General features: G+C 46.2%; 1 protein-coding gene and 1 pseudogene across 2 annotated transcripts; both read left to right on the top strand.

Moving 5' to 3' along the window:
- Positions 1 to 677: 677 nt before the first annotated feature.
- LOC104612771 (O-Glycosyl hydrolases family 17 protein) lies at positions 678 to 3,640 on the top strand. 2 transcript variants are annotated; one of them, XM_010280344.3, is made up of 4 exons: positions 678 to 1,055; positions 1,154 to 2,452; positions 2,799 to 2,826; positions 3,040 to 3,640. In XM_010280344.3, exons 1-4 carry the CDS (start codon positions 971 to 973, stop codon positions 3,224 to 3,226), a joined length of 1,599 nt encoding a protein of 532 aa, XP_010278646.1. In that variant the 5' UTR covers positions 678 to 970; the 3' UTR covers positions 3,227 to 3,640. The 2 variants fall into 2 exon arrangements, with proteins under 2 accessions (XP_010278646.1, XP_010278647.1); XM_010280345.3 differs by having other exon boundaries at positions 679 to 1,055; positions 1,157 to 2,452.
- An 876-nt stretch (positions 3,641 to 4,516) lies between these two features.
- LOC148803405 (WEB family protein At2g38370-like) lies at positions 4,517 to 22,515 on the top strand (annotated as a pseudogene).

Here is a 22,515-nt window from a genome sequence, read left to right as displayed (position 1 = left end):
AAGTGGGGACTCGATTGTTTGGAACCTCAGTTTCAACAACCACTGTTGAACATTCACATTTGGCAGCCAAACGCATCCTCCTCACGCCCTTTGCCCAACTGAATAAATGGATTTGATAGGGATGTATTCAAACTTGGAACGCAGTTAATGGTATTAAACACAGAACAGAATAAGATGTAATCACAGCCATCCGATCCCATTTCAGACGAACTCCCCAATGAGCGATGACCCACCACAGCTATAGTGGTATAGCCTACAGGCCACAGGAATTGACTGACTAGATTGTAAATTTCTAATGACTGCGATTGTGTAAAGTGTAAACTGTATAGTAAGTTCTGAATTTTAAACCAGTGGGCCGCCGGTCTGAATTCTGATTTCTGAAGTAAACCGGTTTTGTAACTGGGAAAGGGTGTCTTGGTAATTGCACTGGGCAATCGGAACTTCTTCTGGACGAGAAGGAAGTGCCAGCCTGTGACCCAACCCACCTCTGCGATGAGCTTTGCAATCACTGAAGCACCCTCGAATTCCTCACGAAACTACGAAAATACCCTTGCGTTAGTGCGCCGATGCGTAACTTTCATGTAGTTTGCGTGTTTTTTGTGTAGATGAGGGGTAATTTTGTCATTTAAGGATGAAAAAGAATTCAATAATTCACCAGTTGCGACAGACAATCTAGTAATGCTGAAAGAGCAGAGCTTTTTTTTCTCTTGAATCCTATTCGACTGTTGACGATAAATTCATTTTTAATACGGAATTTCGTCGCCGTGTTCTTTCTTCCGTTCCCAAGAGTAGATCTCGTGGGTCTGTCTCTCTCCTACTGCAATCCACTGCATGTGTTGAGGACCCGAGAGAAATCCCTTTTTTTTTTTTCTGTTTTTTACTAACAAACGAAGATATTCGAAGATAATGCAAGGATCCGTAGCTGAACCAGACGAAGACGATGAACAAGTAAAGCGTGAGGTCCTCAATAATGGCGGATTCTAAGCTTACTACCAAAGCTACCGCTCGCTTATCTCTACCCTTGTTTGTGTTGTTTACAGTTTTAACTGTAGCAGGTAAAACCCACTAAATTCTCCCAATTTAAGCGAGATTTTTTGTCATCAAAGACCGCACCTTTCTCATCTCTCTTTTCTCTATCAATCGGTTGTTGCAGCAGAGGCGGCACTAGTAACAGAGGTTAAGAAACAAGACGATGACCAGCCTTTTGTGGGAGTTAACATCGGTACCGACGTTTCCAACCTCTTATCTCCGACGGCCCTGGTTTCGTTCCTACAGTTACAGAAGATCACCCACATCCGCCTCTATGATGCTGACACTGACATTCTTCGAGCTCTCGCTCACACCAAGATCCGTGTCGTCGTTGGTGTGCCCAACAATCAGCTCCTCGCCATCGGCTCATCGAATGCCACCGCTGCCGCCTGGATCGATCGCAATGTCGTCGCATTCTACCCCGAAACTCTTATAACCGGCATCGTGGTAGGTGACGAGGTCTTCACCACCGTTCCCTCGTCGTCTCCTATTCTTCTCCCTGCAATTCAGTCGCTCTACAGTGCTCTGGTCGCCTCAAATCTACATACCCAGATCAAAATTTCGACGCCCCATTCGGCTTCCATAATTCTCGACCCGTTTCCCCCATCGCAGGCCTTCTTTAACCAATCGCTCGTCCCAATCGTCCTTCCCCTGCTCCAATTCTTATCCAAAACAGGGTCTCCTCTCATGATGAACCTCTATCCTTACTACGTGTTCATGCAGAACAAAGGGGTCGTCCCTCTGGACAATTGTCTCTTCAAACCATTGACCCCTTCGAAGGAAATGGTCGATCCTAATACCTTGCTTCACTACACCAATGTACTGGACGCCATGATCGACGCCGCATACTTCTCCATGAAGAATCTCAACATTACAGACGTTGTGGTTCACGTGACAGAGTCAGGATGGCCATCGAAAGGGGACTCCAAGGAGCCATACGCCACAATGGACAACGCGGACACATACAACTCGAATCTAATTAAGCATGTTTTCGACCGGAGCGGAACCCCGTTGCATCCGGAATTCACTTCCAGTGTTTATATCTACGAGCTGTTTAACGAGGATTTGAGGTCGCCGCCCGTGTCGGAGGCGAATTGGGGGCTATTCTACGGGAACTCGACGCCGGTATACCTGCTACACGTGTCGGGAAGTGGAACATTCATGGCGACCGATACAACGAATCAGACGTACTGCGTGGCGATGGACGGAGTGGATCCTAGGACGTTGCAGGCGGCGCTAGATTGGGCATGTGGACCGGGACGGGCAAATTGCTCGGAGATTCAGCCGGGTGAGAGCTGTTACCACCCCAACAATGTGAAGAACCATGCTTCCTATGCGTTCGATAGCTATTACCAGAAAGAAGGCGAAACTGCTGGGTCCTGTGACTTCAAGGGTGCCGCCATGATCACTACCACAGACCCAAGTATACCCTCTTAAATCTGATCAAACAACAATAATTAATTAGAAATTTCTCTTTCAAGGAACAGAGCTATAAGCAGAGTCGATTACTTGAAATTTGCTAATCCGTAGGATAGTAAATTTGGGCATAAAAGTATCACATAGAGCAAGTTAAGAACTTAAAACCCCAATCAAGTTTGCTACTTTGCTCGAGAAGAAAAATACTATGCTTACAGCGTACTCTTCCCTTTTCTTCTTCAGTTTCTTTTTTTTTTTTTTCTCCCTCTTTTCTCTTTTTTCCACTTTGGCTCCTGGTTTCCAACGAGCGTCGTAGTGGGCATTAATTTTTGGTGGTTTGCTTGTGATTGCAGGTCACGGGAGTTGTATTTTTCCTGGAAGGTGAGAAAGGTTCTGGGTGACTGAATCTGGGGTTACTCTCCTTTCCGTCTTCCCTCCATCCATAGTACTCTATTGTTTCTATTCGTTCTCTTCTCCCAATACAGGGCACAGTTTCTTATTTTAATAATTGTTTCCGAAAGAATGAAACATCTTAATCAAAACTTAAATTCAGAAATCTGAACTGGGTGCTTGTTATTTATTAATTAATTGCAGCAAGAAGGTAAGCAACAAGACAGAGACGGGAGGGTCCAGCTCCAGCAACGTGACGGACACAAGTGGAGCAGCTGCGGACAGACTCTGGTTCTGGAGAGGGACGAGAAGGCCGGAGGTTTCACACACTCTTCTGGTTTTGTTGTTAACTTGGCTAGTGTTTGCCATATTTGACGCCACAATGAGGTAAAAGAAAATAAAGGGAGAGCGGAAATGTTGTTTTGGTGAATGATGGTGAAGAGGAGACACCTGCATCAGCACAGCAGCTTCCTCGCTTTTCTCTGCAAGGAAAGAATGATGGGATTCATTGATATTTTTGGTCCCTGTTAGAGTAAAAGCCGGGTGGGGGGAGGGAGTAACGTAACTCTTTTGTTTTTTTCACCGAAGAAGAAGTGAAAAGAAACTAGAAATTCTTTTGACCCTTGTTTCGGGGGGCAACTGTATGTATAAAAAAGTTGCTTTTCTTATTATTAAGAAACTGGTGAGACCAATTAGACACTTGAGGTTGTTTTTAATATCTTTAGGTTATTTTTCTACAGGTGGAAACCATTTGTTTTGATCCCAATAACTCTATTCATTCTTCTCCTTTTTGGGTTTGTCTCAACTTTACCTGATCCATCCATGTGTTATATCGTAATTGTCTACAATGGTGTTGTGCTTCTATTATCAAAGTTTGTAGAAAGCAGATTTGTATTTGGACGGACTCTTATGAGTCCACGCTAATGACTAATGCATTTGGACTCTTATAAGTCCACCAGTTTAACGTATTGCAACAACCCATGTATGTGACCACATTATGCTTCCCCTTTCTATTCTTCTTCGTCTCTCTTTTTAGGCCTGCAAGTATTACAACGGCAAACTAACAGGACTAGACTGGATTGGATTGCTTCACCGTTAATGATGGTTCTTTTCTTTTGCCTTTGTCTTCTGATTTCTTTCGGTGTGCTGGCTTGATTAGGAATAGAGGGTTTTCTAATAAAAAGAGCATTGGATTCCCTTCTACTCACTAGAGCATTTCTTTCCTTGGAAACCATAAACCTTTTTGTGGAAAAGGGTTCTGAGATTCACTCCTTGTTGGGCTCACAAAAAACACAAAAGCCAAGTGAAATGAAGAGATTCGTTGACTTTTAAGCCATGTTTGCCATCGGCTCCTAAACAAGGGCTTGCTCATTCCTGTTATCCACCAAAACAGTAGAAGTTGTGCCCATAATACACTTCCCAGTTCCTCCCCGCGATTCCAAGATAGCTTTGGTCCTCTAAGTTTTAAGTTTTAATGCAAAAGTGGGCAAATGTTAAATATACAAGTGAGAGGGCGTAATTTGAACTTAGTAGGGTTTGAATCCTTAGGACTACAGAAGTAAGAAACTGGCATTTCGATGTAGGCTTCCTTATGGTTCTTGGATGTACAAATTGGGTGGGCCTGGGTTGGATATTTGTTTGATTTTGAATAGTTTGACTTTGAAGCAGCCCATGAGGAATAATGCGTATGTTTAGGTAAATGTTTATTTAAAAAATGCTATTTTAAACGTTTTGGTTTTTGTTTTTTTTTTTTTGGTTTTTCTATTTGGTTGGACGTTTTATGAGTGTTTCAAGTAACACCCCATAAAGTTGTTTTCCACATCAGATAAAGTGTGTCACATCAGCATTTTATTTTAAGAAATGCCCATGCATTATGGGAAACATGAATTTGACGTTTCCCCAAATGTCCCATGCACGTAGCATTTTTATTTTTTAGTGTTTATTTGATAAATGGTGGAACTAAGCAGTGGTTTCATATCCAATAAACACCAATGCCTATGTGGTGCTAATGTAGCATTGGACTACAGATGCTGAGGTGGAAGCTGATTTCGTAGGCCTATGCTTTGAACGAGTCTGAATCTGCTCCTCATAGAGAAACCTCACAACATGTTCCAGCCGCACATCAGGAACATTTCATGTACTTCCATGTTATTGTTCATTGGAGATGTTCCCGGTATACCATGGAATGTCAAATGTGGTCGTGAGGTAGGTGTGAGTAGCAGGAGCATATCCCAATTCTCTTTGGATGCCTAGGGCTGAGACTGGCTGTGAGTGGTGACCTCAGCAGCATGTTAGATTCAGGGTTGGAACTAAATACAGAATTATATGCATCTAACTGCACGCTTCCCCCACTCTTCCAACTCCACTGAAGGCCGAAGGGCTTACAACCATCCTTTAAATTCACTATCCTTTTAATGGATAATTGCTGAAACCTCCCCTCAAGTTTGGTAGTTGCAATCACCACTTTGAACTTTATGACATAGTTGCAAGTAGACCCCCCTTTGTTAGAGTACTATAAAAAGAGACATGAAAATATCCAAAATATCCATTAGGTTACTTTTGACCAAAATGTTTATTTTTCAAATTTTCTTTTCATATAAATTGCAAGCCCAAACCCTTCCAATCTCTTTTTTGAATTTGATTTATTTTTTAAATTTTCCTTCATATCAATCGCCTAGAGGTAAAGCTACAACTTTAAATTCTCTATTTTTTTTTGTTATTTATAAAGTTTGTATCGTTTTTTCTGTAGAAACCGATCTCAATAGTAATTGTATGGATATTTTGAGTATTTAAATTCTCTTGCTAGAGGATTCTAATAGAGGGGTCTACTTGCAACTATGTCAAAATTTTCAAGGGAGGTGGTTGAAGTTACTGAACTTCAAGGAGGATTCAACAATGGCCAGAAACTTCAGGGGAGCTTTTAGCAGTTTACCCAACTTTTACATGCAAAACTATTTGATCGAGTACCATATCTATATCTATAATATCTATAATCTATATCTATATCTATAATACTTATAAAAGTGCGAATGGGGCTCTTGGCTTCTGGAATTTTCACTAGACAACTTTAACTCTATATCTTGAGATCTTTGGAGGGTATTCATGTAATTGTAATTTGATAAAATGATTCACATTAATTAACCTACAATTAAAGACTGGCTTTTGGTTTTGGCTAAGAAACAACCAGCTAAATAAAATGGAGAGATAATGGTATAACTTCTGGCGTTACATTATGGAGAGGTAATGGCATAACTTGAGGTCTTTGGCTAGAAAAGACTAATAAGAGGTTGACTTTGAATTCTGTCAAGATATCTTCTCTGGAGGAAGGGTTAAATAGAACAAGGCTCAAATTGCAACTAGCTAAAAATGCAGAAATTAAGGATGGTTCTGATAACCCAACTGATATTTCAAGGAAGCTCCAAAAATCAAATTTGGAGGCTGAGCAGTTTAAAGAGATGCTAGAAATTGCTAAATATGAGGTTTTGAAAGCAATGTCAAAGATTGAACAGGCAAAGACGAGTATAAAAACAGCTAGGATCCGATTGATTGCAGCCAAAAATATGGAGGAAGCTACTAGAGCAGTTGAAGTTGTTGCCTTTGTAGAGATCAAGGCTCTAGCAAACAATGAGAGCTCATCTAGGGTTTTCCAGCAAAACCTTGAAAGAGTAACTCCTTTTTTTTTCTATTTTTTTTTGTGAAGAGTATTCTTCCCTAACCCACAAAGCTCAAGAAGTTGACGTGTGCTCAAGGAAGAAGGTGGTAGATCATAGATACCATGCTTCGAATAGATGAAGCAAATATATCTAAGATGGAGATATTAAAGAAGGTGGAGCAAGCAACAGAAGAAGTCAAAATCAATAAAATAGCTCTTAAAGAGGGTTTGAACAAAGTGGAGTCTGCAAATAGAGGGAAGCTTGATGTGGAAGAGGCTCTAAGGAAATAGAGATTGGAGCGTGGTCATAAAAGATGCCCATTATACAACTCTACCAAGTTCAAGAACTCCTACCCATCTTACCATCGCAAAGATTCAAGGATACTTGATCTAAATGGAACGAACATGAATATTGATGGGTCAAAGCCTATCTTGAGACCTATTAGAGACTTGCGATGGACTTCATGATAAATTTCATTGCATGATCCTTACATGTAATGAACTTTTTACTTAAGGTCTAATTGCTCCCTCGTCCTTATCCTGATAAACTCTATCTGATGGAGTTTTGTTGTAACTTAAATTAATCTCTTAATCTTGAGTGCTGTACACAAACTCAAACTCTAATAATTGTACTCAATCTTTATCTGGTCATCTATAAATAGTTCAAGGTTCGACCAAATCATTATCGAATTGTTTACCCATTCATCTTGAATTCTCTCTATTGTGCCTTCTTATTTTCTTTATCTTGATATCAGAGCTATGACTCCATGGCTTCCAACGGCGGCACAAGCTTAGTTCAGAATTTGACGCAAAGCTCTCAATCCAATAATTTCTCAATTCGGTGGTACAGGTTCTTTTTCAATTTCAACTTCGTCACACTATCTCCCGATCAAACTAATAGGAGAAAACTGTTTGTTGTGGAAAGAACAACTACTTCCGGTTTTCTATACTTACAGGGTCATGGGTATTGTTGATGGAACGACCAAGGCTCCTCCAAGAGAAATTGCTGATCCGAGTCAACCTAACAATATCGTACCAAATCTTGCCTTTGCTGAGTGGTTTCAACAAGACCAACATGTTCTTAGTTAGATTATCTCCACAATCACGGATGGAATTTCCTCTCAAGTAGTAGGCCTTCATTCTTCTCATGAGGTATGGACTGCACTTGCAAAATCTTTTTTTTGCACATTCCCGTTCTCGCATACTTCAGATGTGTAGACAATTACAAAGTCTTAAGAAGGGTACTCTCTATTACTGAATACATCAATCGAGCCAAATGTCTTTCTAATAATTTATCTGTCGTAGCCGATCCTGTTAGCTCTATAGATCTTATACTTTATGTATTAGCCAGACTAGGTCCAGAATTTGAATCGGTTGTTACCATTATCACCAATTGGCCCGATATGGACCAACTAGGCATCGATGATGTCTTAAGCGTTTTACTCAGCCATGAAGCTTGGTTGGAACAACATCATACCCAACCTCTGGATACCACGCCCGTAGCCAATCCCACTTCCTACAAAGGAAAAAATCAGTCCTCCCAAGAAAATAATAAAAAATTCTCAAATAACTGAGGCAACAGCTGTGGTCGGGGCGGAGGTCATTTCAATGATAATGGAGGCAGAGGTTGTGATCGTTCCACTATTATTTGTCAAGTTTGCAACACCCTAGACACAAAGCACTGAAATGTCGCAGATGGTATGATCTCAACTTTAATAATGTACAAACTGAGGAATTTACACCTGCTTCTTATCATGGAGGGTTCTCTTCAAATTTTGATCCTACATGGTACCCGGATTCTGGTGTCACACATTACATGATGCCCAATGCTAACTGATGTGGCACGGTCCGGGCACTCCTAGCTGGCTGCTGACTGGCTCCTAACTGGCAATGGACGGCACCTAAGAAGAAGAAGGTGAAGGATTCCCGGGGGATTTGCCCGGTGGGAATACTCTGAAGCTTAAGTTAGAACGCTGGGGGAAAAAGTAAAGAGTGTAAAGAGGCTAAGAGTGTAGGTCGCGCTAGATCACTGAGTTCTCAAGATTAGCTCGAGAGCAAGTAAGATGACTCAAAATCAGATTCGATCAGAGATCCCTCCCCCCTTCGACTAAGGAGCTTTTATAGGGGCATTCTTGTCAAGTCGGGCGTAACCGCCACTGGGCTTCTGTCGCAGCCGTTACCTGCCAGGGCTACGCAGGTGACCGTTGCAGGGTACTACCCAATTGGATGGGTGACACGTCCCGGGAGGACACGCACGCCACCATCTGTCGAGAGACATGGGTACAGTTTGCCGAATGGACTGGGACTGCGCCGTCAGTCAAGAGACGTGGCGCAGTCTGACGGGTACGACCTTGTTAGATAGAAGCTTCCTGAGAGCATCGCATTACTTAGTCGCGAGCTACCCTGTCGCGCAGCGAGCTATCTTGTCGCGAGCTACTTTGTTGCGAGCTCCCAGGGGTGCTTCGAGGTAACCCTCATCGAGATTGTCTTTAGGGCAGTCTTTTTGCCTAAGTGTTGGAGCGAACTGGTCACCCTAGCTCACGAGTTGAGATAGTCTTGGAGTATTCCCTTTTAGTAGCTCGGGGGACCTCGAGCTCGCGTTGTAGCGAGCTCCCCTATAGCGAGCTATGACGTAGCGAGCTGTCCTACATGCTCGTTACTTAGTCGCAGTCAGGCTGTGGTGCTGAACTGTTGCTCGTGCTGAGTTAGGTCCACGTGTCATTGTCTCAAGGGGTCGGGTCAAATCATCCTCCATCAATTGCCTCCCACTCCTCGAGCTAAGAGTGCTACCTTAGTGTGAGGAATTCTTGAAGTGTGACGGGTGAATTTGACCGAAGTTCAAACTTGATTGACTGCTCGCATTAAATGCGTTCGCAGAAGTCAGGAGATTTATGACGTTTTGAATGCCGAAAAACGTGTCGAAGCGGCTCTTAACTCTAGATGTCGTGTAGTCGTCATTACCTCAATCATGGGAGACTTGCAGCCATTCACATTTCGGTTTCAGAAGACATGCGGTCAGCTTGACTGTGAACCGTTAGATTTGTCTCAATCTGGGCCGTTGATCTAGGAGCACAATGGCTATAAATAGGAGGACCCCCAGGCCTCATTTCCTTTCACGCTAACTTGCTGTCTTCGGATTCTGCGGTCGCGCATCCATCTAGTCTGCCCGAGCTCTTCTGTTCACACTGTTTCATCTTTCTAGTGAGTCTTATTTATTTTTCCAATCATGTCTGGGTATCCGTACCACGTTTATCCCCGGGACGGTAACCAGGACGACGACACCCCCTCGATCTTAGTGAGAGCTTGGGAGCAGGCTCCGAAGGCCCGGGAGGCCTCTGGCGATGTGGCTTCTACTTCTCGGGGCAGAGAGCCCGACACCTTTGGTCCCTCCTCTATGACGATGGAGAGACTCAAATCTCTTGTCCGCTACTTTCACCTTCCTGTGGACCTTATCTACGGTCTCCCCTCTGATAACTTTCCCTGGGAGCATGGTCCCAATGACATAGTGATTTTCCAGGAACAGCTCGAGGCTGGCCTGCGTCTTCCTCTGCACCCTCTAATAGTGGAGGTGTTGAATCATTTCAACATCACCATTGACCAGCTCCATCCCAACACCATGCGGAATGTAGTTGGGACTATTTCCCTGTGCTATGAGTATTGTCTCCCCCTTGATCTCGATATCTTCTCTTCCATTCTCTGCATTAAGAATGCCACTCCCGGAGTGCCTCCGGAAAGGCGTTCTTATTACTTTTCTCCCCGCCGCGTCTTTAAGCTCTTGCACGACTTGCCGAACAGGGTTCCCGCCTGGAAGCGGGACTATTTTGTGGTCCATAACCTCGAGGGGTGGTCCTTCCCAACCTCTTGGAGGGGTGCCATCCAGGACCCCGGGGTTGAGTTGGACCCTGAAACTCGGGAAGCGCTACTGTCCTGGGCAACTGTAGGCCTTCTCTGTTTAGATTACTTGACCGAGGAGAAGCTCGCGTAGGCTGGCTTGAGTCCGGGTAGGTTGCCTTTTAGGTCGCGTATTTTTTTTACTAGGCTAATACCTTGTGGTTCTTTGGCAGCCATCATGTCTGGTGTTGACGCGTGCACCTTCTTTCCAACAACCAAAAGCGTAAGCCCTAGAGGTTGCATCCTGACCGAACTCCCACTTCTGGGGGCACTAAGTTCGAGTTTGCTGAGCCAGACTTTGTTTCTCCACCGCTTGAAGTTCCATTGGCCCCATCTGAAGGAGGCATCGAAGAAGGTGGCCTCGAGGAGGGCGAGCTCCTGAGGCAAGGGGTGATTCCTCTTGGTCCTTCCCGCCCATTCCCCTACCCGCAGTTCCCGGTAGGGAACTGGGAGGGTGTCAATGACTACATCGTGGCTGGGCGGAAGAGTCGAAGGGCAATCTACCACGATGAGGTCGCTAGGTGGGGGGAGATGGAGCCCAAGGCGCTCGCCGCGTTTGCCGCCTCTCACTGTATGGTGGTAAGTGGTCTTTTCTTTTTCTTCTCGTTCTTTCCTTTCTTTTGTTGTTTTCTGACCTTAGTCTCTTGTTGGCAGGTGAACACCACCATCCACGCCATGGCCCTCCAGACTAACATCCACTCCGGCGACGCTCGCAATCAGAGGGCCATCATCCAGAAGCTCCAGGGTGAGCTCGACCAGGCCCGAGGTGAGCTCCTTCAGTCTCACAAGGGGAGCGAGGCTCAAGAGCTGCTTGCCCGTGACCAGGAGGCGCAAATCGCCAGGCTTTTTGAGGAGAGCGTGCGCTACAGGGAGGAGTCGTCGAGGGTGGCAGCGGAGAGGGAGCTCCTTCGCCAGCAGGTTCGAGACCTGGAGTCTACATTTCTGGACCAAAATCGGAACTTCGACACCATGGTGGAAGCTGAGCAGGCTAAGGCGGTCTGGGACTTCAAGGACTCCTAGGAGTATCACGACCTCCAAGTGGAGTATGGCTCGGGCTCGTACTGCTCCAGATTCAAGCTTTGCCGCTGGTTGGTTCGAAAGAAGTTCTCTGGGCTCAACCTCGACCGCATCACAATGAAGGGCCTGGCTCCCGAAACGGCGGACCAGGCGGAGGAGGAGGAGGAGCCTGACTCCCCGGAGGATGAGGACGAGGTGGACCCTTGAGGCTGGTGGCTCTGTTTTTCTGCTTTTCTAACTGACTTCTGATGGTTCTCGAGTGCCAGAACCCGGTTTTCAAAAATCTTCTTCTTGGGCGGTTGTGCCCTTTTTTACTTCTTGTTGGACTTTCCCAAGCTTTTTTAGCTCGGTTTTTATTTATGCATTAGTAATGCAAATTTTCTTTCTCTGCTAAGTATGATGTGCTCTTTTATTTTTTGCCAAAGCAACCTCATCACTCGAGCTATTAGAGCTACATACCCAAAATAGGATGTTTCGGTAATTATTTTCCCGTGCTATCCCTTAGTGTTTCGAGGCATTTTGATTGTATACCGCGAAGTAGTTACCGTGCATTCCTGAACTGTATGTTAGTAGGTTGTACCTTATCCGGTCCAACCGATGTGTCGAGACGAGCTATGCTTCGCAGGGTTCAGCCCCGAACTGCTTATGCCTCTAATACTTCATACTTTGCCTTCACTGGCGAAGCGGCTAAGTATTCCATCATGCCGAGGTCCCGGTTAGCTCGGTGTTTTAGCCCTTAGGCTGAGGGGATAGCTTATAGTCTACACTTGGAGTGACACATGGTCTACTCAGTAGTTCGCCCATGCCATGGAGGCGACTGGGTCTTATTGTGCCGAGATCGTGTTAGCTCGGCATTTCGGCCCTTAGGCTTTGGGAATGACTCGTGGTCTACTCAATAGTTACAGGTAATACTGCCTTAAGTTGACAATATTCCATGCCTGAGGTACTTGTTTCCCTTCAAGAGTTTCGAGCTCGTATGTTCCTTCCCTGAGCACCCGTTTCACTCGGTAGGGTCCTTCCCAATTCGGTCCGAGCTTGCCAACACCGGGCTCTGGTACCATAACTTTACAAAGGACCAGGTCGCTGACGTGGAGGTTCCGCTTCTTGACCCTAGCGTTATAGTACCGAGCTACTCTTTGCTGGTAAGTTGCGGTCCTAATATATGCGAGGTCCCTTACTTCGTCGAGTAGGTCGAGGTTGGTGCGTAGTTCATCTTTGTTTGTCTTGTCGCCATATGCTTTCAGTCGTAGCGAGGGAACCTCGATCTCAGCTGGGATGACTGCTTCAGTGCCGTAGGTGAGGTTGAAGGGAGTCTCTCCTGTGACGGTCTTCTCTGTGGTTCGGTAAGCCCATAGAACACTAGGTAGCTCGTCTGCCCATAGTCCTTTAGCTCGGTCTAACCGTGGCTTCAGTCCGGGGAGGATAGCTCTGTTTGTGACCTCTGCTTGACCGTTTGCTTGAGGGTGTGTGACCAAAGTGAAGTTCTGTCGGATCCCCATGTCTTGGCACCAGTTTTGGAATTTGATGTCCTTGAACTGCTTACCGTTATCATAAATCAATACTCGAGGTAACCCAAAGCAGCACACTATGTTCTTCCAAAAGAAGTTCTGGATGTTTCAGGCTATGATCATTACGAGAGGTTCAGCTTCTACCTACTTGGTGAAATAATCCACTACTACCACCAGGAACTTCCTCTGGCTTGTCGCTGGTGGAAACGGTCCGAGTATATCGATGCCCCATTGCGCGAAAGGCCACGGGCTGGTGAGATACTTGAGATCGGCAGCGGGCTGGGGGTGGATGTTGGCATGCTTCTGGCACTTTTCAAACTTTCTAACGAGCTCAATAGCGTCTGCTTTCATTGTTAGCCAGTAGTATCCCTGTCGTAGTGCTTTTTGGGCGAGGGCCCTGCCCCCCAAGTGTCCGCCACACAGGCCCTCATGAGTGTCGCAGAGTACGAGCTCGGCTTCGGAAGGTCGCAAGCAGCGTAGGTAGGGGAGCATGTAGGATCTTTGGTACAGCCATTCGTCTATCATGACGTATTTGGCCGCCTGACGCTCTACCCTTCTGGCGGCATTGCGATTTGCAGGGAGGGTCCCGTGTAGCAGGAAGCTCACGAGCGGGTCAATCCAGCTCGGCTCTGCTTGAACGACAGGAGCGACCTCCTCTGCTCCCCCGAGAATGCTAGGCCGAGGTAGGTTCTCTATGTACACGATTCTCATGGTGTTATCACTGGTGCTGGCTAACCGGGACAGGGCGTCGGCCTCAGCGTTCTCTGACCTTGGGACTTGCTTGATGAAGTGTGACTGGAAGTTGAGCAGAGCCTCTCTTACTTTGGCTAAGTAGACAATCATAGTTAGTTCGTGAGCTTCATATTCTCCCGTGACCTGATTGACCACGAGATGGGAATCGTTGCAGATGATAATGTGCTTGGCTTTCATTTCTTTGGCTAGAGCTAGCCCGGCTATCAACGCTTCATACTCTGCTTCATTGTTGGATGCCACGAACTCGAAGCGTAGTGTGTACTCCAGTTTCGTGCCACTTGGGCCGTGCAGAACTATTCCGTCTCCGCTGCCCTCCTGGTTCGAGGAGCCATCTATGTGAAGGATCCAGGGCTCCTCATCCCAGTTCGCGCGTGGCCTAACAAGGAGAGATGTCGTGTTGGCTGCTACCTCACAGTGCTCGGACTCAACCGCCCTGGGAGCTCCAGGCTTGCCCGAACCGGGGGCCTCGTGCTCAACCGGTCTAGGGACTTCGGAGCTGAAAGTGCACTCCGTGACGAAATCTGCTAAGGCTTGGGCCTTGATAGCAGTTCGTGACTTGTATTGGAGGTTGTACTCGCTGAGCTCAACGGCCCACTTCGTCAGTCGACTAGAGGCCTCGGGCTTGAGTAGGACTTGCCTCAGAGGATTGTTGGTGAGGACGATAACAGTATGAGCTTGGAAGTACGAATGGAGCTTTCGGGCTGCAATAACCAGGGCATACGCTAGTTTTTCTATCTCTAGATATCTTGTCTCTACTCCCTGCAACACTTTACTAATATATTAGATAGGTCATTGGACCCGATCTACTTCTTTTACTAGTACCAAGCTGATCACTTTGTCACTTGCCGAGAGGTACATCTCTAAATCATTGCCCTCTTCGGGCCGGGTTAAGACCGGTATGCTAGCGAGGTACTTTTTGAGCTCATCAAACGTGAGCTGACAATCTTGGGTCCATTCAAACCCTTTGCTTTTAATTGCTTTAAAGAAAGGTAGGCAGCGATCTGCCGATTTGGACATGAAGCAGCTCAGAGTGGCTATTCGGCCATTCAGCCTCTGAACCTCCTTCATTTTTCAGGGTGGTCTCATATCTAGGATGGCCTTTACTTTGTCCGGGTTGGCTTCAATGCCGCGCCGGTTTACGATGTATCCCAGACACACTTATTCGGGTTTAGCTTCATATTGAATCTACGCAGGATTTCAAAAACTAAATTCAAGTCTTGTATTAAGTCACATGAGAACTAAGTTTTGACGACCATGTTGTCTACATAACATTCTACTTTTTGGCCAATCAACGGCTCAAACAGTTTATTTACAAGTCTTTGGAAGGTCACCCTGGCATTTTTTAACCCAAAGGACATGACCTTGTAGCAGTACAGGCCAAGCTCGGTTATGAAGGTTGTCTTTTCTCCATCTGCCGGGCCCATCTTGATCTAGTGGTAGCCCGAATAGGCATCCAGAAAGCTCAGCAACTCGTGCCCCGAGGTTGCATCCACCAGACGGTCGATCCTGGGGAGTGGGAAGCAGTCCTTTGTGCAAGCTCGGTTCAGGTCGGTGTAGTCGACGCACATGCGCCATTTACCGTTAGTCTTTTTCACCAGAACGGGGTTGGCCACCCAGCTCAAGTAAAAAGTGTACCAGTTTAGATCACAGAGGCTCCTTGATGGAAGCACCGATCTGAAGTGTCCGGGTTGGGTCCTCCGCCGAGGCTGGGATGGAAACAGTCTCTTCTGTGGGTGCAGCTCGCTCCTCGCTCTGATCCGTAGGTCGCTCCAGCTCGAGGTCATCGGCCACCTTGGCTTTTCCCTTGAGGGCGGCGACGTAGCATTTGCGAGACTCAAGCTGGTCACCTCGTGCTATCCCGATTCCAAAGTCCGTGGGGAACTTCATGGCCAAGTAGTAGGTGGACACCACAGCCTGTAAGGCATGGGTAATCAGCCGACCTACTAGGGCGTTATACGGGGACTGGGTTGCGACCACTAAGAAATCGTGGTTGAGCCTCACTATGCTTGGCCAAGTGCCAACTTCCACGGGTATTGTAATCCTTCCCAAGGGCCTGACTTCCTCTCCACTGAAGCCTACCAGGGGAGTGTTCGCGGGATTTAAGTCGCTCTCCTGGAGCTGCAATTGGTCAAAGGCTGCTTTGAAGAGGATGTCCGTTGAGCTGCCTGAGTCAATGAGGACGCGCCTGACTTCGAAGTCGTTGATCTTCACCTTTATGACGAGCGCGTCATCATGGGGGTAGTGGACCCCGTGCGCGTCATCTTCTATAAAGAAGATGGGATCTTCCAACCTTGGCCGCTTTGGGGGGTTCTGTTCTTCCCCGGTGGCTTCGTGAGCTAATGCACGAGCTGCAACTGAGGTACAGTCCGCCACAATCGAGCCTCCAACTATGACATGGATGGCTCCCCGAACTGGTCTCTCTTCAGGGCTGCTTCTGCGGCTGTTCTGCTTGCCTGCTGGACTCGGGAGTGTCTCTACTCTGCTCCCCTTTCCGACCTACTTTATTATTATTATTATTATTATTACTTTGTACAAAATTTCTCAAATATCCGCGACGGATGAGTTCTTCTATCTCATCGCAGATATTTTTACAACTTTCGGTGTTATGACCGTGATCTTTATGAAAGCTACAGTACAGATTTTTAATTCTAACATTAGGGTCTGCCTTCAGCCGAGGTGGCCACTTCACGTATGGAGCGTCCTTGATCGCCATGAGGATCTCGGCCTGCTTCGCGTTGAGGGGTGTATAGTCCCTTTCTACTGCTGGAGCTCAGAAAGGCTGATTTGGCTTTGCCCCCCGAGCTTGGTTCTTCTTCTTCCTGCTGTTGCTCTAAGCTGGGGGCTCTGGTTCTTCTTCCTTTTCTTAAGGGTCTGCTCACCTTTCTGGTTGATTTCCTCCTCCGTCCCTATAAACCGATCCACGAGTTTGAGGAACTCGGTCACGGTCTTGGGTTGATTGATAACTACATGCCACTTGAACTCTTTGTGGGTGATACCTCGCTTGGCTGCGGTGAGGCAAACTGTGGGATCTAGGTCGGGTATCTGTAAACAAGCGTCGTTGAACCGCTTGATGTAACTCCGAATGGACTCCCCTTCCTTTTGAACTATGCCGAGGAGGCTTTCCTGAGTTCTCAGGCACCTTTTGCTGGTGACGAAGTGAGAGGTGAAAACTTGTACGAACTGCGTCCAGCTTCTTATCGAACCAGGCGTGAGGTTACGGTACCATGTGCGGGCTACCCCTTTAAAGGTGGTGGAAAAGGCCACGCACATCCAGGATTCACTAGCTCTTGCCAGGTGCACCTGGGACTGGAAGGTGTCTACGTGATCGTTTGGATCGAATGATCTGTCATACTTGTCCAGTGGGGGGAGTTTGAAGTCCCTTGGCATGGGGATAGTAAGGAGTTCTGGAGATAATGGGGAAGAAACTGAGAGGAGAGGGGTAGCTTTCACTTCACCTGAGCATACCTCGTCTTTTCCTTTGAGCTCGGGAGAGACTCGGGTAGCAGTTCGGTGAGCTCGCCGGCGTCTTCGCTGCTGCCTTGTTGGCTCGACGTTGGTGCTTGATGCTTCGGTGTCGCCAAGCTTGACAGGCCCAGACTGCTGGTCGTGGCTCTGAACCGAAGGGCCCTACCTATAGTCTGCGGTTAGAACTTCGAACGGATTCTCTACGAGCGGGAGCTCGAACTGTGAAGGCCGGGGCGATACGGGCTTGGTTGGCTGGGAGGCCCCCGACCTACCCACGGGCTGTGAGGCGGGAGTGGCTGGCCTCTCCTTCTGGCTATGGGAAGAGGCTTGGCTCTTGGCAGGATCTTGGGCCTCGGAGGCCTCTCCCCGACGAGGTCCTTCACTCCGACTGGAGGGCTTGGTCTGCTTCGTGGCCGAATGCCGAGGGGGAAGCGACAGCTGGGCCTGAGACAAAGAGGGGAATTGCTGTTGATACTAGTATTGGGAAACTTGGTGTAGCACTTGTTGTTGATAGAGTTGGAATTGTTGAAATTGTTGCATTTGAGCTTGCATGGCTCGCATGCACTGCATTAAGTCCTCCAACTAGTTCGGGTTGTGCACCATTGGGGGCACAACCGAGGGTTCAGCAAAGGTTACTCCAACTGTGGAAGGGAGTGAAGCGACCGCAGGTGCCACAATGAGAGACGTTCAAACTGGGGACTCCGTCCATGAATGTTGAGTTTTCAAAAAAGGAAACTATAAAAGCTTATAGGAAGGCTTCTTGAAGCGTTTCCCACAGACAACGCCAAATGATGCGGCACGATCTGGGCACTCCTAGCTGGCTGCTGATTGGCTCCTAACTGGCAACGGACGGCACCTGAGAAGAAGAAGGTGAAGGATTCCCTGGGGATTTGCCCGGCGGGAATACTCCGAAGCTTAAGTTAGAACGCTAGGGGAGAAAGGAAAGAGTGCAAAGAGGCTAAGAGTGTAGGTCGCGCTAGATCACTGAGTTCTCAAGATTAGCTCGAGAGCAAGTAAGAATACTCAAAATCAGATTCGATCAGAGATCCCTCTCCCCTTCGACTAAGGAGCTTTTATAGGGGCGTTCTTGTCAAGTCGGGCGTAATCGCCACTGGGCTTCTATCGCAGTCGTTACCTGCTAGGGCTGCGCAGGTGACCGTTGCAGGGTACTACCCAATTGGATGGGTGACACATCCTGGGAGGACAGGCATGCAACCATCTGTCGAGAGACGTGGGTACAGTCTGCCGAATGGACTGGGACTGCGCCGTCAGTCAAGAGACATGGCGCAGTTTGACGGGTACGGTCTTGTCAGATAGAAGCTACCTGAGAGCATCGCATTACTTAGTCGCGAGCTACCCTGTCGCACAGCGAGCTATCTTGTCGCGAGCTACTTTGTAGCAAGCTCCCAGGAGTGCTTCGAGGTAACCCTCGTCGAGATTGTCTTTAGGGCAGTCTTTCTGCCTAAGTGTTGGAGCGAACTGGTCACCCTAGCTTGCGAGTTGAGATAGTCTTGGAGTATTCCCTTTTAGTAGCTCGGGGGACCTCGAGCTTGCGTTGTAGGCAGCTCCCCCTATAGCGAGCTATGACGTAGCGAGTTGTCCTGTAGGCTCGTTACTTAGTTGCAGTCAAGCTGTAGTGCTGAACTGTTGCTCGTGCTGAGTCAGGTCCACGTGTCATTGTCTCAAGGGGTCGGGTCAAATCATCCTCCACTAACAATCTGCAAAATCGGTCCGAATATGGTGGTTCGGGTCAAGTCAAAGTAGGCAATGAAATGGGTCTGCCAATTGCTCACATCAGTTCTTCTACTGTCTCTCATAACTCTCATTCGTTTCAATTGAATGATTTAATGCATGTTCCTACTATTTCAAAAATTTATGATCTGTTAGCAAGTTCACTTGTGATAATGATATCTATTTTGAATTCCATCGTGATTATTTTGTTTTGAAGGATTATACAGGGAGAACAATACTTCGAGGACCCAGTAGAGACGGGCTTTATTGCTTCCCGAGTAGTCTTAGCATCAAGAACACTTCTCTATCTGCTTTTGTTGGCGAACGCACTATAGTAAATGGTTGGCATCAAAGATTGGGACATCCTACCCTTTGCATCGTAAGGCAAGTAATCCCCATGTTTGGGTTACCATTCTCCACCGGAAATGTTTCTTCTGTCTGTGAAGCGTGTCAGTTAGGTAAAAGTCATAGGTTACATCTTCCTTCTTCAAATAGTGGAGTCTAGTAGTCTCTTAGAGTTAATTTATTCAGATGATTGGGGTCCTGCCCCAGTTCAGTCAAATAATGGTTACATATATTATGTAATTTTTGTTGATGATTATAGTAAGTTTACTGGGTTGTTTTTGATGCGAAATAAATTCAATGTTTATGAGATTTTTCTTAAATTCAAGAGTTATGTAGAGGTTTTGTTTGAAAGAAAAATTTAATGTGTACAATTTGACTGGGGAGGAGAGTATCGATGTGTGTCCACCTTTCTAGTTGCTCAAGGTGTCATCCATCGACTTGCTTGCCCTCACACTCATGAACTAAACGGTGTTGCTGAATGAAAACATAGACATATCATCGATTCTACCCTATCTCTACTGGCTTCCTCCAATCTCCTGTATTCCTTCTGGGATGTTGCTGCCTCCACTGTTATCTACTTGATTAATTGGCTTCCTACATCATTGTTACAAGGAGCTTCTCCCTTCACCACCCTGTTTGGTAAGACACCTGAATATAATTATTTCGCACCTTCGGCTACTCTTGCTACCCTCTTCCTGGCCGTACAATTGCAACAAATTTTCTTGCAGATCTCTTCGGTGCATATTCGTCGGCTACAGTGACTCCCACAAAGGATATAAGTGCTTACATCCTTCCTCTGGTCGGTTATGTATTGCTTGCCATGTGGTGTTCGATGAGAGCTCCTTCCCGGCATAACCCCCTCTCCTCTGGCTGATTCACCAAATCATACCAGTGTGACTATTCATGTGTCTCCAACCTTATCTTCGTAGGTAGCACAACCAGCTGATCCACCGGATCCACCACCTCCAATACTATCATTAGCTCTTTTTTCTTTGTCACCGGCCCCTCCATCATCTACTTCGACATCATCGGCTTCTCCTCTGCCACCGTGCAACACTCGTCTAATACAAGATTTACTTGATGCCACCACACCGGCTACCTGTCAACACCACATGCTTACTCGATCTCAAACCAGTTCTCTTCCATCACGATCCAACAGTGCATCTCGTTATCTCATTCCTAAAGCTCTCTTAGTCGCACTATTAGATACTACTACTGAACCATCCTATTTCTCTAAGGCATATAAAGATCCCACTTGGCGCGAAGCTATGTCCCATGAATTCAATGCTCTTGTAAATAACCAGACTTGGACGCTCATCCCACATCAATCACACATGAATGTCGTTGGCACCATATGAGTTTATAAAGTAAAACGATGGGTTGATGGTTCAGTTGATCGTTACAAAACTCATTTCATTTCACAAGGGTTCAGCCAGGTTCCAAGTGTTGACTTTACTGACACTTTTAGTTTGGTGGTTAAACTGGTCACCATTCGCACCATTCTTGCTCTCGCCGTTTCCTTTGGTTGGCCACTTCGGCAGTTGGACTTTGATAACGCCTTCCTCAATGGTTATGTATCGGAGGAGATCTATGTTTGTCAACCTAAGGATTTCGAGGATTCGGCTTCCCCCTCATATGTTTGCTAACTTAATAAGGCTCTCTATGGCCTTCGACAGGTCCGACGTGCATGGTCTTCTCGCATCAACACTCATCTTGTTCAACTTGGTTTTCACATATCAGCAGTCGCTCCTTGTTTATTTATCACAAGGGTTTGGTCACTCTATATTTGCTGGTCTATGTCGATGACATTCTTCTCACTGGTTCCTCTTCCTCTACCCTTGATGATCTGATTACCACACTGGACCGTACCTTTTCCTTAAAGGATCTTGGTCCGGCTCGATACTTCCTTGGCATGGAGATTACACCATAGTCTAGTGGCATCATCCTTACTCAACGACGATACATCTTGGATCTCTTACATTGCACCAACTTGGCTAAAGCTAAACCTCTCACTTCTCCTATGGCTATCACTACTAAGCTCTCCAAGTTTAGTGGCGATCCTCTGCCTGATCCTTTTGAGTATCAAAGCATTGTTGGCGCTCTTCAATATGTTACCATCATGAGGCTCGACATTTCTTTCTTTGTGAACAAGGTGTGTCAGTTTCTTCACTCTCCAACGACAGAACATTGGACTGCTGTCAAGCGGATACTTCAATACCTTAAGCATATCATTGATCATGGTTTGCATTTTTATTCTACATTGGCTCCGCTAACCCGTTAAGCTTTCTCCGATGCTGATTGGGCCGGTTGTCCTGATGACAGATGTTTTACTGGAGGCTACCTCATTTACCTGGGTTGCAACCTAGTTGCTTGGAGCTCTAAGAAACAAGCTACCATTGCTCGCTCCAACACGGAGTCGTAATTTCGATCTTGTGCCAATGTTGCAACCAAGCTTCTTTGGATACGTTCCTTATTGCTTGATCTAAAACAACCTCCTGCATGCATTCTTGTGGTTTGGTGTGACAACATTGGCACCCCGTATCTTGTCGTGAACCCAGTCTTTCATGCTTGTACCAAACATATTAAAGTTGATTTTCACTTCTTACGAGATCTTGTTCTCAAGCGGTCTCTTTCTGTTCAGTTTATTTCCACAGATGATCAAGTGGTGGACCAACTTACTAAACTACTCAGTGGAACTCGGTTTACTTCTCTTCGATCCAAGCTTCATGTCCTTCCTGGACATTTCACTTGAGGGGGTGTATTAGAGACTTGTGATGGACTTCATGATAAAGTTCATCGCATGATCCTTACATGCGATGAACTTTTTAATTAAGGTCTAATCGCTTCCTCGTCCTTATCCTGATAAACTCTGTCTGATGGAGTTTTATTGTAACTTAAACTAATCTCTTAACCTTGAGTGTTGTACACAAAATCAAACTCTAACAGTTGTACTCAATCTTTATCCGGTCATCTATAAATAGTTCAAGGTTCGATCAAATCATTATCGAACTGTTTACCCATTGATCTTGAATTCTCTCTACTGTGTCTTCTTATTTTCTTTATCTAACCTTGTCAATAGGACAGATATTGAGCAAGAAGCTACTTCGAAATGGAGGAGAAAGATAGCATTGAGAAACCAAAGATGCCACTGGGTCAGATGTTAAGTAAAAAAATAATGTTTTATCTCCTCCTTATAAGCCTATTAAAGAAGGAAATGCTCACAAGCAGTTTTCTACGAAGAGGAAGAAGTTTGCATTTACCCAGTTTTCTCTTCTGTTTACAAAACAGAGTAAGAAAAAAAAGCAAGCACTTAAGTGA

This window comes from Nelumbo nucifera, chromosome 1 (genome assembly GCF_055504915.1).
Source record: "Nelumbo nucifera cultivar China Antique chromosome 1, China Antique-T2T, whole genome shotgun sequence".
NCBI lineage: Eukaryota > Viridiplantae > Streptophyta > Magnoliopsida > Proteales > Nelumbonaceae > Nelumbo > Nelumbo nucifera.
The sequence above is the reverse complement of the archived record's forward strand: the minus strand, read 5'-3'. Positions and strand labels throughout refer to the sequence as shown.